Raw genomic sequence first — 12840 nt, forward strand, 5'->3', positions numbered from 1 at the left:
AGGTGGGAACAGCCATCTATTTTATCATGTCTTCCACTATAGTCATGCCTGAGCAGTTATACGTTGAAACACCTAATATTTTATTATAAATTACTCTCCTGTTACTTTGTATCACAATTAGGGCAATGTATTGGTTATTTTTAACATAGCCTACTTACATATGCAATTTTCCATACATTTCATTTCAGCATAGTAAAAGGGTAATACAAAGTATTTTATGAAAATGAAAAACTAGGTCTGATAGATATGCAAATCCTGACCTAGAATATCACCTAAGGCTCCTTGCAGCTCCAACATGCTTTGATTCTATGAAAAACTTTCAGTTCGGCAAGCCCTGATCATTAGCAAGCCTTTACCTCTGCTCAAGTTTGAAAGTATCGCAATTAAGTAAAAATGAGAAATACATGTGGTTGCTAAGGTGATACATAAAAACACAGACTCTGCTAAATGCTCCAACATTTGTGTGAGCAGAGGGAAATGCCACGGTGCTGATGCCTTTTACAGGTGAATAGAGAGGGACAGAGAAATACCTAAGGGAGAACTGAAGCCCTCACATCTCTTTGGTCTCAAGAAGCTACACTACTGGCCTCACAGGTGACTGTTGCCTTGTTCTCTCCTTCGGCTGAGGGTCACAGATCTGAGTGATGCACTGCCTTAGCCTGTCTCCCCCAAAGTTCATTCAAGAAAATACACACTGGCAAACAGTGCAAATGTCCCAAAAGTGGAACAGGAAGAATACCTCTCACTATCAAACTGTGCACAAGTCTACTTAGCAATTCTTATCCTTCAAAAAGCAACACCCTCAATTCATCACTGGCATGGTATAACCACACTCCACTTTTTCTGAGGCCATCATTCTCTGTCAACAGATTGAAGAATAATTATTATCCCCACTATACCAATTTCCAGGTTGTGAAAATGTACTTAACTCATTATTTCAGGAACTGTTGCCCCTTGCCCCACTGGATTCTCAACATGTCCACCATCTCCATTATGTCTGACCGTCCACCGTTGTTATCTCTTTCCCCACCATATTAGCACCCATGGGGGTAACCTTGTTTTTATCGATCCATTCCACAGAGTTTCACTTGTTAAAATAAACTCCCTAAGACAAAGTTTGAGGAAATATTCCCTGGTGAAAAAAATAAATCCGTACTTCCTGTGTAATAAATATATCCCTCTCGGTCAAATGACCAAGAGTCAGGAAACACCTGATTACATACAAAGTATTAAACATAAAAGAGCAAAATAAAACCTTAAGTTTGGCTCACATACCAAAACAAGCGCAGTCTTGGGAGTGACCAGTTAAGCTTTCTTGATGTAGGATTTTCTAACATAATTTTTAAGGAAACAAAACTCTACTGAGATATTCTAATTTACTGGAAGATAATTCTTTGCAAATTATGGAAAGTTAAAAATTACTGTAAGATCAGATGAAAAAAGTAATAAAACTATTCGAAGATACATATGTACATATAAATGTTTAGTTTTTAACTCAAGAGTCTCTGAAAATAAGAAATCATAATTTATACAGGAAGGAAAAAACCTCTATTATCAGCAATTTCTTTTATAAATGGTTCTCTTAGTTTTTCCTCACTGGCCTCACATATGTTTAGGATACCAAGCTACCAATTCTCTGAGAACTTATGTCTTTAACCAAATACATATGGGAAACACAAAAGGATTTCAGAAGCAATACAGCTTAATTCTCGAGTTCCCCAAATTAAACGGTTTAGAATCATTCCCCCTCCTTTCAATGACCATCTGACCTCAGTGTGTGTTTGGGTTTATCAAGGTTATGGGTTGGTATTTGGGGTAAGGGGCACATTTTAACCTGAGGTAACATTTTAAATCTATATGACTCAAAAATTAAGAAGCAGCAGCTTTGCCACTGGCCATTTGAGAAAAGAAAATGATACAGAAATGGGACTCGGCCCTAGAACGTTCTTACCCGCAGGGCCTCGATGACGAGGTCTCTGGCCTCCAGCTCCCCTTCCATCACGCTGAAGAGCATCCGAAGCTCTGATTTACTGAGGTTGTCCACATCAAAGTCTTTCTTCTGTAACACAAATTTAAAAAAATGAAAAAACTTCCTAAAGGTATGCAATGGACCATTTTTATCCCAGTGGCTCAGCAAACCCGAGGGGCCCCGTTGGGCAGCAATCCACGGTCTGACCTTCTAGGAGGAGAGGTAAAAACCACAGTGCCAATATCCCAAATCTCTCCACTAAGGAGATCTATTTTCCCAGCCTGCCTACCCACCTGGCTTCAGGATCTCTTCAAATTATACTGTGCAATACAAATTTAAAGTCCCTGGAGTTTGTATCAAAACAGGCCCAGTGTGTGTTGGGGAGAAGTTGCGAGGGTAGCAAAGAGAGCACGAACGAATTGCTCGAAGGGCCCCAACATAAAGGCTCCTGTGAGGTTATTATAAATTCCAGGACTTCCAATAATAACGGGTCATGTTTATAGAACACTCGGCAGCAGAGGCCAGCAGCTAGCAGCCTACAGCCAAATCTGGCCCACAGATGTGTGTTACTTGGGCCACAAAGTGTTTTGTTTTATTCAGTCAGTGCTAAGAAAATCTAAAGATGTCACCCAAAAATCCAGATCGCTGGCTTCCCCTCAAAACTCAGATGACCGGGTAACCCCAGATTCACATTCCCACAGGGTAATAATCCGTAGAGCCAAGTAGCAGCTGCCCCTTTAGAAGAAGCACGCTCTGTGCTACCCCCAACCGAACACACACACGCACATGTAGTGTGCTTGTAAGAGGCCTGGCCTGCCACCCACATGTAGTCATCTGGGCCTGTGGTCAGGCGAGTCTGGTTCCCAACTCGCTTGTCTCCAACTCTGCCCTCTTTCCTCACAACAACTTCTACAAGCAGGTCTCCTGATAGCCATCTTATAGATGGAGCTGAGAGATGACGGGTTAGCGTGCTCACAGCCGGGCCTGGGTGAGTCCACAGCCCCAGCTTCCTCTACAGCACACAGCCCACTTCTCCCTTCCGTGGAGACTCATTTGACAAACCCAGTCACCATCAGAGGGAGGGGAACACAGGTTCATCCCCAAACGTCTCAGGACACCCGACCTCAGAAGCCAGTCTTCAGGATGTTTCCGAACATGCCTTCACATCTGCCTAGCACCCAGTGGTTTCCAAAGAACTCTCAAAGAACCAAATCTAATCTAATAAGATAGATATCATCCCCTCTATTTTTCAGATTAGGAAACCACAACTCAGGAGTCGGATAATGCACGCAGGTCACACAACCAGGAAATGGCAAAACTGCAACCAAGTACTGTGATTTGTCTGCACACTTTGTCAGCATGGTGCCAACATTCTAGAGATGAAAACAGTGCTATTCTATCAATGATCCAATGAGAACTAGTTCAGCACCTATGTATCTGACACCGTACTATCATTGTGATGACACAGAAGTAAACATAGCAAAGCCTATAAATGATTCCAGGGACTTCCAAACAGGTGTGGTCAGAACTGGTCACTTCTCAGTTTCCAAAGAACCTTCTGGAAGAAGATGATGGTATAAAGGGGAAAGAGACCAGAGCTAGCTGGCTCTCTGAAGAAAGATTTTAAAAGGATCTTCCTCTTAAAACTGTTTCTTTTTGCACATACATTCAACAGAGCAGTTGTTTGTAAAGGCAGGGGCTAAGGATGGAAAAAAAGAAAAAAACCTATAGCAAGCCTACAGGATGGATAGTTCTGGGAGACCCCTGTTTGGAAGGTTAACTTATGGATGTTCCTGTGAATAGTAAAGTCCAATATACTAGGGCTTAAATTCTGCTCCCATTCATAGTTGTTTCACCTAAGTCTTATAACCCAGTTCTTTTCAAATTCAGGCATAAGAATCAGCTGGAGATTAACAATCTGTTAACACAGATTGCTGGGCTCCCTCCTTGAAGTTTGATTCTGAGGTGGGGCTGTGAATCTGCCTTTCTGTGTGTTCCTGCTGCTGTTGGTGGTTCTGGTCCAAAGACGATACTTGGAGAAGCATTCTGTAACTTATCTGAGTCTGTTTTCTCATCTATATAAAAGAAACCCCAACATCTATCCCACAAAGTTCTTGTGAGGATTAAACAAGAACTTATCAATGACATGCACCCCGCATGTTCACAGCAGCACTATTCACAGTAGCCAAGACATGGAAACAACCTAAATGTCCATCGACAGATGAATGGATAAAGATGTGGTACCTATATACAATGGAAAGCTACTCAGCCATAAAAAAGAATGAAATAATGCCGTCTGCAGCAACATGGATGCAACTAGAGATCATCATACTAAGTGAAGTAAATCAGAAAGGGAAAGGCAATATGATATCACTTATATGTGGAATCTAAAATATGACACAAATGAACCTATCTACGAAACAGAAACAGACTCAGGGACACAGAGAACAGACTTGAGGTTGCCAAGGGCGAGGGGGTTGGGGGAGGGATGGAGTGGGATTTTGGGATTAGCAGATGTAAGCTATTATATATAGAATGAATAAACAACAAGATCCTACTGTATATGTATAGCTCAGAGAACTATATTCAGTATCTTATGAAAAACCATAATGGAAAAGAATATAAAAAAAGAATGTATATACATATACATTCACTTTGAATCACTTTGTTGTATAGTAGAAATTAACATAACACTGTAAATCAACTATACTTTGATTAAAAAAAAAAGAACATGTCAATGAAGTGCTAAATAAAGGCAGGTGACTGTTATTATTAAAGCTGACAGCACCCAGATGTTTTATGTAGGGAGGAGGGCTATTGGCTATGAGCCTATTTCTTTGAAAATCTATCAGCCCAAGTCCAATAAACTCAGTTTATTGACTATGATGAAAGACTCTTTTATCCTGGTTTTTCCCACTGAGATGGGAGAGTTAGCTGCAATTCTTATGTGCTTTAGATGGTAACGTTTTATTAATGCTGCTGCTGGTGGTTCTAAAGATTTTAATTAATTGTACATTTTATTGTCCTTGTTTCCCTGAAGCTTCATAAGCAAAGCACTTCACTTTAAAAACTAATAAATTATGAAAGACATTGCCAAGATTCTGATTCACATTAGAGTCAGGAGAGCTTGCCCTGGTTCCATCATCAACATCACAACGTGTGACCTGCAACCAACACTTCTATTTTTTAATATATCACCGTCAATAAAAAGGAAAATTCATTAAAGAAACACTGTTACAAGGATTCTTGCTAAACCATAAATTATGTTACAGAGAATGTTAAAAAAAAAATCTGTCTCCCATCAAAATATATTAAGTGATGTATTATTTTAAACATAGAGTGCACCTGCCTGCCTGCTTCTCGCTCCCCTACATCTCACCCCCACTTCCTCACTAAATACACTTCTAATCCTGGCCTTCAATCATAAAAATATTATAAGAATATTTTCAAAGGGTCATTCTCCAATACTTGATGTTTTCATCCCCTATTCTGGCAAAACAGGATAAAAGAAAGTACATGAATTATGTTACAGGTCTTAGGACTCTGAGTATTTTACAAATAAATTCAAAGCGTTTTGGTATTTTTAGAAAAATAAAGAAGCTCAGAAGCAAAAATCCCATTAAAAAAACTCTATTATTGTTTCATATTAAGTGTCATTTATCTGACCTGACACCCTTATAGTACAAAAGTACTTAGATATAGAAAAAGCAATTACTAAAGTTTCTTGGTTTAAGAGCAAAATAATTATTGTAACTTGTATAATTTTTAAACCACTTCGAGGTAAAATTGATATAAAAATGCTGTACATATTTAATGTATACAATTTGATGAGTTTGAAGATAAGTATATAATCAGGAAAGCTTCACCACAATCTATGCCATAAACTAATCCATCACCTACAAAAGTTTCCTCTCATCCTCTCATTTTTGTGATAAATCATGTAATATTTTAAAAGACTAACTGGAAAACCTAATTTTCAAAAGAAGAGACAAGACTGGATAGATCTAAATGCCACACTCACATAAAAAATTAGGATCTCCATAAAGGCACCTAAGCAAACATGATACCCATGCCCCCCACCCCCCAAAAAAACAAAGCAAGCATGTACAGAGACTAAGCTTTATTACTACTGCAACAGCTTTTCCTAATTAACAGAGAAAAATCCAAATCTCATTTTTTAGTGATGGCAAGGCACTCAGAAAGTAAAGGGAAAAAAAGAAACTGGTAGATTTCAGCTCCACAGGCCACTCCCCTGCCTGTCATGTTTGATGTCTGCCAGGAAAAGTACTCTAGGAAAAGCACTTCTTAACACCTAGTTTTAAAAATCTGGCACAGGCAGCTTAAACTAATCCAGAGTCTGGCCATCAGATAGAAAAACTTCTTTGGGGCATATATACATGAAAGAGGAGACACAACCTCAAACTCTTCCTGTTCAACACAGCAGTCTGCAACAGCTCTGAATTATGTGGGGCAGGTGTGGGGATGGCATTCTTCTGGATATTCTCCTATAGGCTCGGAGAGAGGGAGGGAAAGGGAGGAAGATGACAAAATAGAACCTGGCTGAACTGTCATCTTAAATTGCCAGAACTGAACATAGGCCAATACCAAGTTTCCTCCACTATCACTCTCCCCCCACCTCTTCCTGAAAGAAACAAATCTAAAATACTTGGTTTATGTAGGGAATTCAACAGTCACAGCCAAAAAGAGCCAGAAGACCCTTACCTGTATCCTTTAGGAATTAATGGGGTGAGCACATTGATGGGTACCATAAAAGCCTTCAGGAGTTATTATGAGTCACAGTGGCAGAAGTGTCCCTCAGATCTTTACCCAAACACATCAGCTATGGTGAAAATCTAGTGACCAGACACAAAGCCAAACATGTGCTCTGGCTTCTCCCACAGACACCAAGAGCATCTCCTCCAGTTTCAAATCTAGTGGGTTGTGCCTACATTTGATCAATGAATTTACAAGGGAGGGAGGAGGGGTACCTGAGAAAGCAGATGGACTGAAAGAACCTTATTTCATGTCTTTGGATCTCAGGTTTCTCAGCGGTAAAATGAGAATGCTGTACTAAGTGATCTTTAAAATCTCTTCCAGACACCAAATGTCCTGATTTCACATACCATCAGAGTAACTGGATTACTGGACTGAGGAAATTTAGGTCATGCGTTGAAGCCTTTGAGAAATATTTGAAGAAAATTGATTTTGCCTCTTTACTCAGAAGTAACAGAAATGTATTTTCCTCCCAGTTTAATAGTGGGTACTAATAATTAATAATGCATTTAGAACTTTCTGTGTAAGCAAGGTTTACACTTTGGGAATGAATAAAAAAGGCTGTAGGGAAGGGAAAAGCAATGAAACTCATCTTGAGATTAAGCAGAAAAAGCAAAATTTGAACACTATCATTAACATGAAAAAATTAAAAAGAACACTTACAGTATTTTTAAAATGTGAATTTGGCCAGTTATAAGGATTTTCACGATGAAAAGCATGTGTTTCCATGGTCTAAAACTATTTCAAATCTCTGCAGTTATGTCTTGCTTTGAGATTATTCCTCCTGATTTCTCTCCACAGGGAGGTAAGAGTTTTCCTGACCAGGGCTGCACACCTCTAATTTTGTTCTTCCTAATCCTCCTTTCTCCTCTAATTCATCTGGATCCCATTTTCTTCAGGACACAGCTCGAATCCCACTTCCTTATGTCTTTCCAGACACATATATCTCTCATTTTCTCAATTCAGTCTTAGAGTCGGTTCTATTCGTTTATTTACAATTACTCATGCCCTGCTTTGTGTATTTCCTCACTATATTAAACTTACTTATCCATATTTACTCTATTTTCTCACCTCTACTAGAAGTGTCAGGACAGCAAGAGTATTACATCTTTACATGATTTTACCTAACATATATGCCTCCCGCTTTTGGTGTGAAAATGCCTCTTTCTCTCAGTATAACACAAACCATGTAAATGATGTGTAAACGGATATATTAGTCTTACTAAGATACAATGTTATGGCCCACTCTAGGGGCAACTAAGTAACTGATCAATCATTTTCATTCATTTTTCAAAAACCATTTACAGTAACCTAAAGTAGGGCAACTTGGCGTGTGCCTTTAAAGCCACATGCTGAGAACTTGGGATCAACTCTCCATGGCCATGCACCTCAAATCAACCATGCCACCCGGGGTCTGTCATGCAAGACAAGCAACTCAGTGTATTAGAAGGAAGTAAAACCAACAAGTAAACAGACTGTCAGGAAGGAAACCTGGTAATGGATGTAATTAATTTCAAGTTCGAGAAAATGGGAATGAAAAGCACAAACGTGGCTCAGTTAGGGGCGGCAGCCTCTGGTAATTAAGTGCAGCTACCTCCCTTTTCCTCCCTTTAGATCTCCTCTCAGCCTCCAATTTTCCTTTGGAAAAAGAAAAGGACCACATCTCAGATAAAGCAAATGTCTATTTCCATCTAACTCAGTTTTTCAATGTTAACAACACCCCTATGTGGGACACGGATCATTTTCACGTGTGAGCTGGCACCCAGCTCCAGTAATTGTCCTTTAAGGAGCTTAGAATGCATTAAAGACTATCACTTCAATTATCTGCAGGTGGCAAAGGTCAGCACGCTGATTTTCAAGTGAAGACCTGAGACATGAGCGACTAAATGATCTTCTTACAGTTACAAGGCCCTTCTGTAGAAGAACTCAGGCCTTTGGCATTACCTTGTTGCCTTTTCAATGAAATATAAAAATGTCAAAACCAAATCATTTGCAAACAAGTGTCCATTCCACATAACAATGTTGGCTCTACTACACTTACTATAATAACATTTTAAATCCATGTTCAACCTATTTGGTTATTTACTGACAATTTATTCCAAGACAGCAATTTTTTTTTCTAAAACCAGGATTTCTACATGGATGGCACCACACTGTGCACAGCATTAATAATACGATCTCATTATTTTGTGCAAGTTATTTTAACAAATTAAAGTAAAATTTTTAAAATCCTCTGCTTTCAATGTCATCATTATCATCATCTCTCTTGTAACTGTTCTCCATTTCTTTACCTAACCATCAAAGACAAGTTTCCTTTTCCATGTTATATTAGTCCTGCAAAGGAGCTCCAACAGAGAAGAATACAATCAAGTGCATTCAAATAAAGTCTCCTTCTAAAGCAATACTTAGACGGTGCTTAGGTGGTAAAGTATGCAGGGGCAGAAGGGAGAGAAACTGTCCATCCTTCCTGGGCACCTTCAAAGCTGAATTCTAGTCCCGCATTTCTAGACATGTGCAGACTGTTGCAAACCTCCTTCCTGCCCGATCTTTCCTTCTACTTCCTTTTCCTGTTTCCAAACTTCCCTGCATCTCCCTCTTGATCCCCTCTCAACCATCCCCTCCTCCACACCCCAGTGGGTGATTTGGCCTTGACTCTATTGTTAGAAGAATTCGGGATGGGAGGGGTGCAATTTCCATCCCTCCACCAAGCATCCCCAGCCTCAACCATTGTTTTGAAGAGGGAAAATTTAAAGGGAAAACTAACCATGTTGGAAATTAAATTAAAAAAAAAAAAAAAATCTGTGAAGTATCTGAAATATCATTGAGAAAAGCAGCTTAGAAGGGGACAATATAAAAATGAAAACCCAAAACCATAAGAATCAGGGTCATTGTCCTCAAACAAGAAGAACCCTCTAACATCTATAATGTTAATTACTACAAACTGCAGGCCAACAGTTTCATCACAATCTAGTAACACGTGAAGTAAAATTTCTAGTTAGCCAATCAACATTAAGAATTATGACACAGCCTCTTGGTGAGTGTTCATTTTCTTCATTCAATAAATATTGGTGGAACATCTACAGTGTGCCTGGAACTGTGCTAAGAAACCTTAGCTTTTACAAATGAAACCCACACTGCTCTTCTTGAAAGAAGAGGCTGCTCTCTCCCAGCCAGGGCCTTGCTGTGCATATGATCAACAGCAGATATTTGTAAATGGCTAAGTACTAAGTCTGTGAACCATTTTCTCACCTCATAAAGTTATGTGAAACACAAGAGGATAAAACCAACTGGCAGTCTAGCCTAGGCATGTATTCAATCATAGAAGAGGACAAATATTTTTCTCTAAACAAAATTGCTCCTGTGGGAAATATAACAGTGATAGCAACAATAACAAAGTCCAAAAAACAGATGCAAACAGAAATATATAACCTATTTAAGAATAAACAAAGTAAGAAGCATCATGATAAACTCAGTTATATTCTGATCTTTGGGGAATATTTTTGTGTATTTCTTCAACAGTTAAGCAGTTTTTCTAAAGCACATACTTGAGACTGAAACTTCTATGCTCATCTTTGCCCCAGGCCCCCTCTCAGGGAACCCTAGAAACCCGCCGCACTTGTACACAGCTACCTGCAGTCTCCCTGCCCAAGTCCTCCATCCTTCTGTGGAATGTTTCCAGATCTTTCCACTAGGAATCCTGCCTGTGACTCTTCTTCTCCAGATTACTAATGCAAATTTTTTGTGCCTCTCATGACACCATGGTCTTTGATTTGATTCCTTGGTGCATGTGAGGTTCTAGCACTGAAATGTTTTACTTTAGGACAGCAAAGATGTTACAATGTCTCCACTTCAGTATGTATTTGGTAATGTGTGTTAAATCTACAATATTTCTTACCTAAATTATACTGTGAAACTTTCAATACTCTAGAGCTGCCACATAACTGTAATTTAATTTTTTAAAGAAAGCTTAGCAAAATTGGCTAAAACGTTTCTCTTTTTTTGCATTTACGTTGAGTACTGTCACCTGGAAACACAATTTTCAAGGTGCCAGCTGCTAATTTGTTTAACATCACTATTGTGCATTATTAACAAAAAAATTGTCCAAGTTTTTTCTTGTCACTATCACCATGACCACAAAATTTATATCTACTTTTTATATATTAGTTGCTCCAGAAAAGCCCAGAATGACAAGAATGTTGGTCAGCTTCCCAAACATAGTTCTAAAAAGATCTACATTTTCCTTTCACTCTTAAATTCTTTGGTGACAATAAAAAGCTGGAAGATTTCTGTTTTCCATAGTGCCTTGTCCATTAGGAGTTATTTTCAGAGTAGAAATAGCAATATAGTCTAAGAGTCATCACATTTGGCTAAGGCGCTGAAAATAACCCAGGTCTCCAGCATGGTTCACAGCAAAGACTATTAATATGACCCTATTGAATAATGTAGCTGTTACCTTAGCCTTATACTTGGGATGCTTTCAGGATTTAAGCAGCTAAGAACAAGGACCACAAACTAAATTTAAAACACTCCACTGAAAATCATATTAAGCTGAAAACTATAAATTAAACTTGTCTCTAAGCAACAATCTAAATAGTCAAAACTTAGTGAAAACATTCACTTTCAAAAATAGTCTACTGCTTTGGGTCTCCATTGACTCATTACTACCAAATACACATATAAAATGCATAAGTAAACCAACTTGAAATGCAATAGATTTCTAAAATTCAAAAAAGAATTATCCACTAAAAAATTAAGTCCTCAGCTGCCATAAACTCAAAATGCGTCAACATGCCTTTAAATTTTAATCATTAGATAAGAGGAGGCAGTTATAATGACAAATATTCTTCAACCTAGCTTTTCTTTCATTAAAAAATCAGTCTATAGGTCAAGTGGCTGACATAGGCGGACCGTACTTTATTAAGTGAAAAGTTAAATGTCCAGTTTACTGCATAAGAAGCCATCATTAAAATTTCACTAAAGTACCAAACATTTTTTAAATACTAGATTAAGAATTCTTACTGCATCTCCTCAGAACCCTATAGGATTTTATGGAAATAGAAAAGGGGTTTCACTTTCACAGTTTTTTCATGGCTATTCAAATCAACCAGGGTGAAATGATCAAACTTCTACCTATAAGCAGTTAAAAATCAGGCTCCTGCAAATTTTAAACAGCAGAAAGGGAACACTGAACTTGTTAACACAAAAATCTGCCTAGTGTCTAAGGCTCTGTTTATAATCTAACCAAATAAAACTATAGGTCAGCTACAGAGCATAACTCAGCTGTTTTTGTTTGGTTTAACTGTCAGGTGATTAAAATACTGAGGGTAATAGAAAAACCCATTTTAAGTCAATTAAGCAAACATTCAACCTTCCTGGGAAAAAAGAAACACACCCCTCTTTCTTTTTTCTCTCACTCCCCTCCCCTTACCATCTCTTGGGGATGAACGTACCCAATCACTTCAACTTCTCGGAGAGGTTTGTTGTCTTAATAGCTAGCTTCTTTATTTTACTTCACATAGGGGAACTGATTTCCTGCATCACAAGTAGACAGGTTTCATACGAAATCTTAAGATCACATTTTCTACGTAAAGAATGAAAAATCTATTTTCCTAAAAGTTTCAAATCAAAACTTGTCAGTTTCACAAGTGGAAATCAGCAGCCCTCCGCCTCCGTGTTTCCTTCTCTCCCTGTTTCTCTCTTTCCTTCCCAGGCTCAGCTCCTCTCGTGCCCAAGTAGCTTTCCTCCACATCTCTCCTCTACCTCTCCAGAAAGCCCTACCTCCAAACGGAAGGGGAGGAAGTTCAAGCAGCCCTGGCTATTCACACCTGGCCCTGCCCTCAGCTGCTCCTTCACCGACGCCGGTCAGGTCATGAGTGGGAAAAACGGAGGGGCGTCCACGCTCGGCTCACTCCATCCTACCCGGAATCTCCTGGGGGAGCAGCAGAATCGCGCCAAGGGTGGGAGGCGCTCCCAGAGCTGCCTTTCTTTGCAGATTCTTGCAGCTCCTGCCAAGCTGCTTCCCAAACCCCAAAAACATTTCCACGCAGGAAATGTGGGACCAGCCTTCCCCTAAGGTACGGGCTGGAAACCAACCGTTG

General features: G+C 39.2%; 1 protein-coding gene across 2 annotated transcripts in view; it reads right to left on the reverse strand.

Annotated features, from left to right (window-relative positions):
* The window catches only part of CTTNBP2 (cortactin binding protein 2), a 156072-nt gene that overhangs the window by 142314 nt on the left and 918 nt on the right, over positions 1–12840 (reverse strand). For both annotated transcript variants that reach the window (XM_082472238.1, XM_082472239.1), the window contains exon 2: positions 1952–2059. In XM_082472238.1, the coding sequence (XP_082328364.1) occupies positions 1952–2059 (108 nt within the window). The remainder of the gene's footprint in view (positions 1–1951; positions 2060–12840) is intronic.

Source organism: Balaenoptera physalus, assembly GCF_965194825.1.
Source record: "Balaenoptera physalus genome assembly, chromosome: 8".
Taxonomy (NCBI): Eukaryota; Metazoa; Chordata; class Mammalia; order Artiodactyla; family Balaenopteridae; genus Balaenoptera; species Balaenoptera physalus.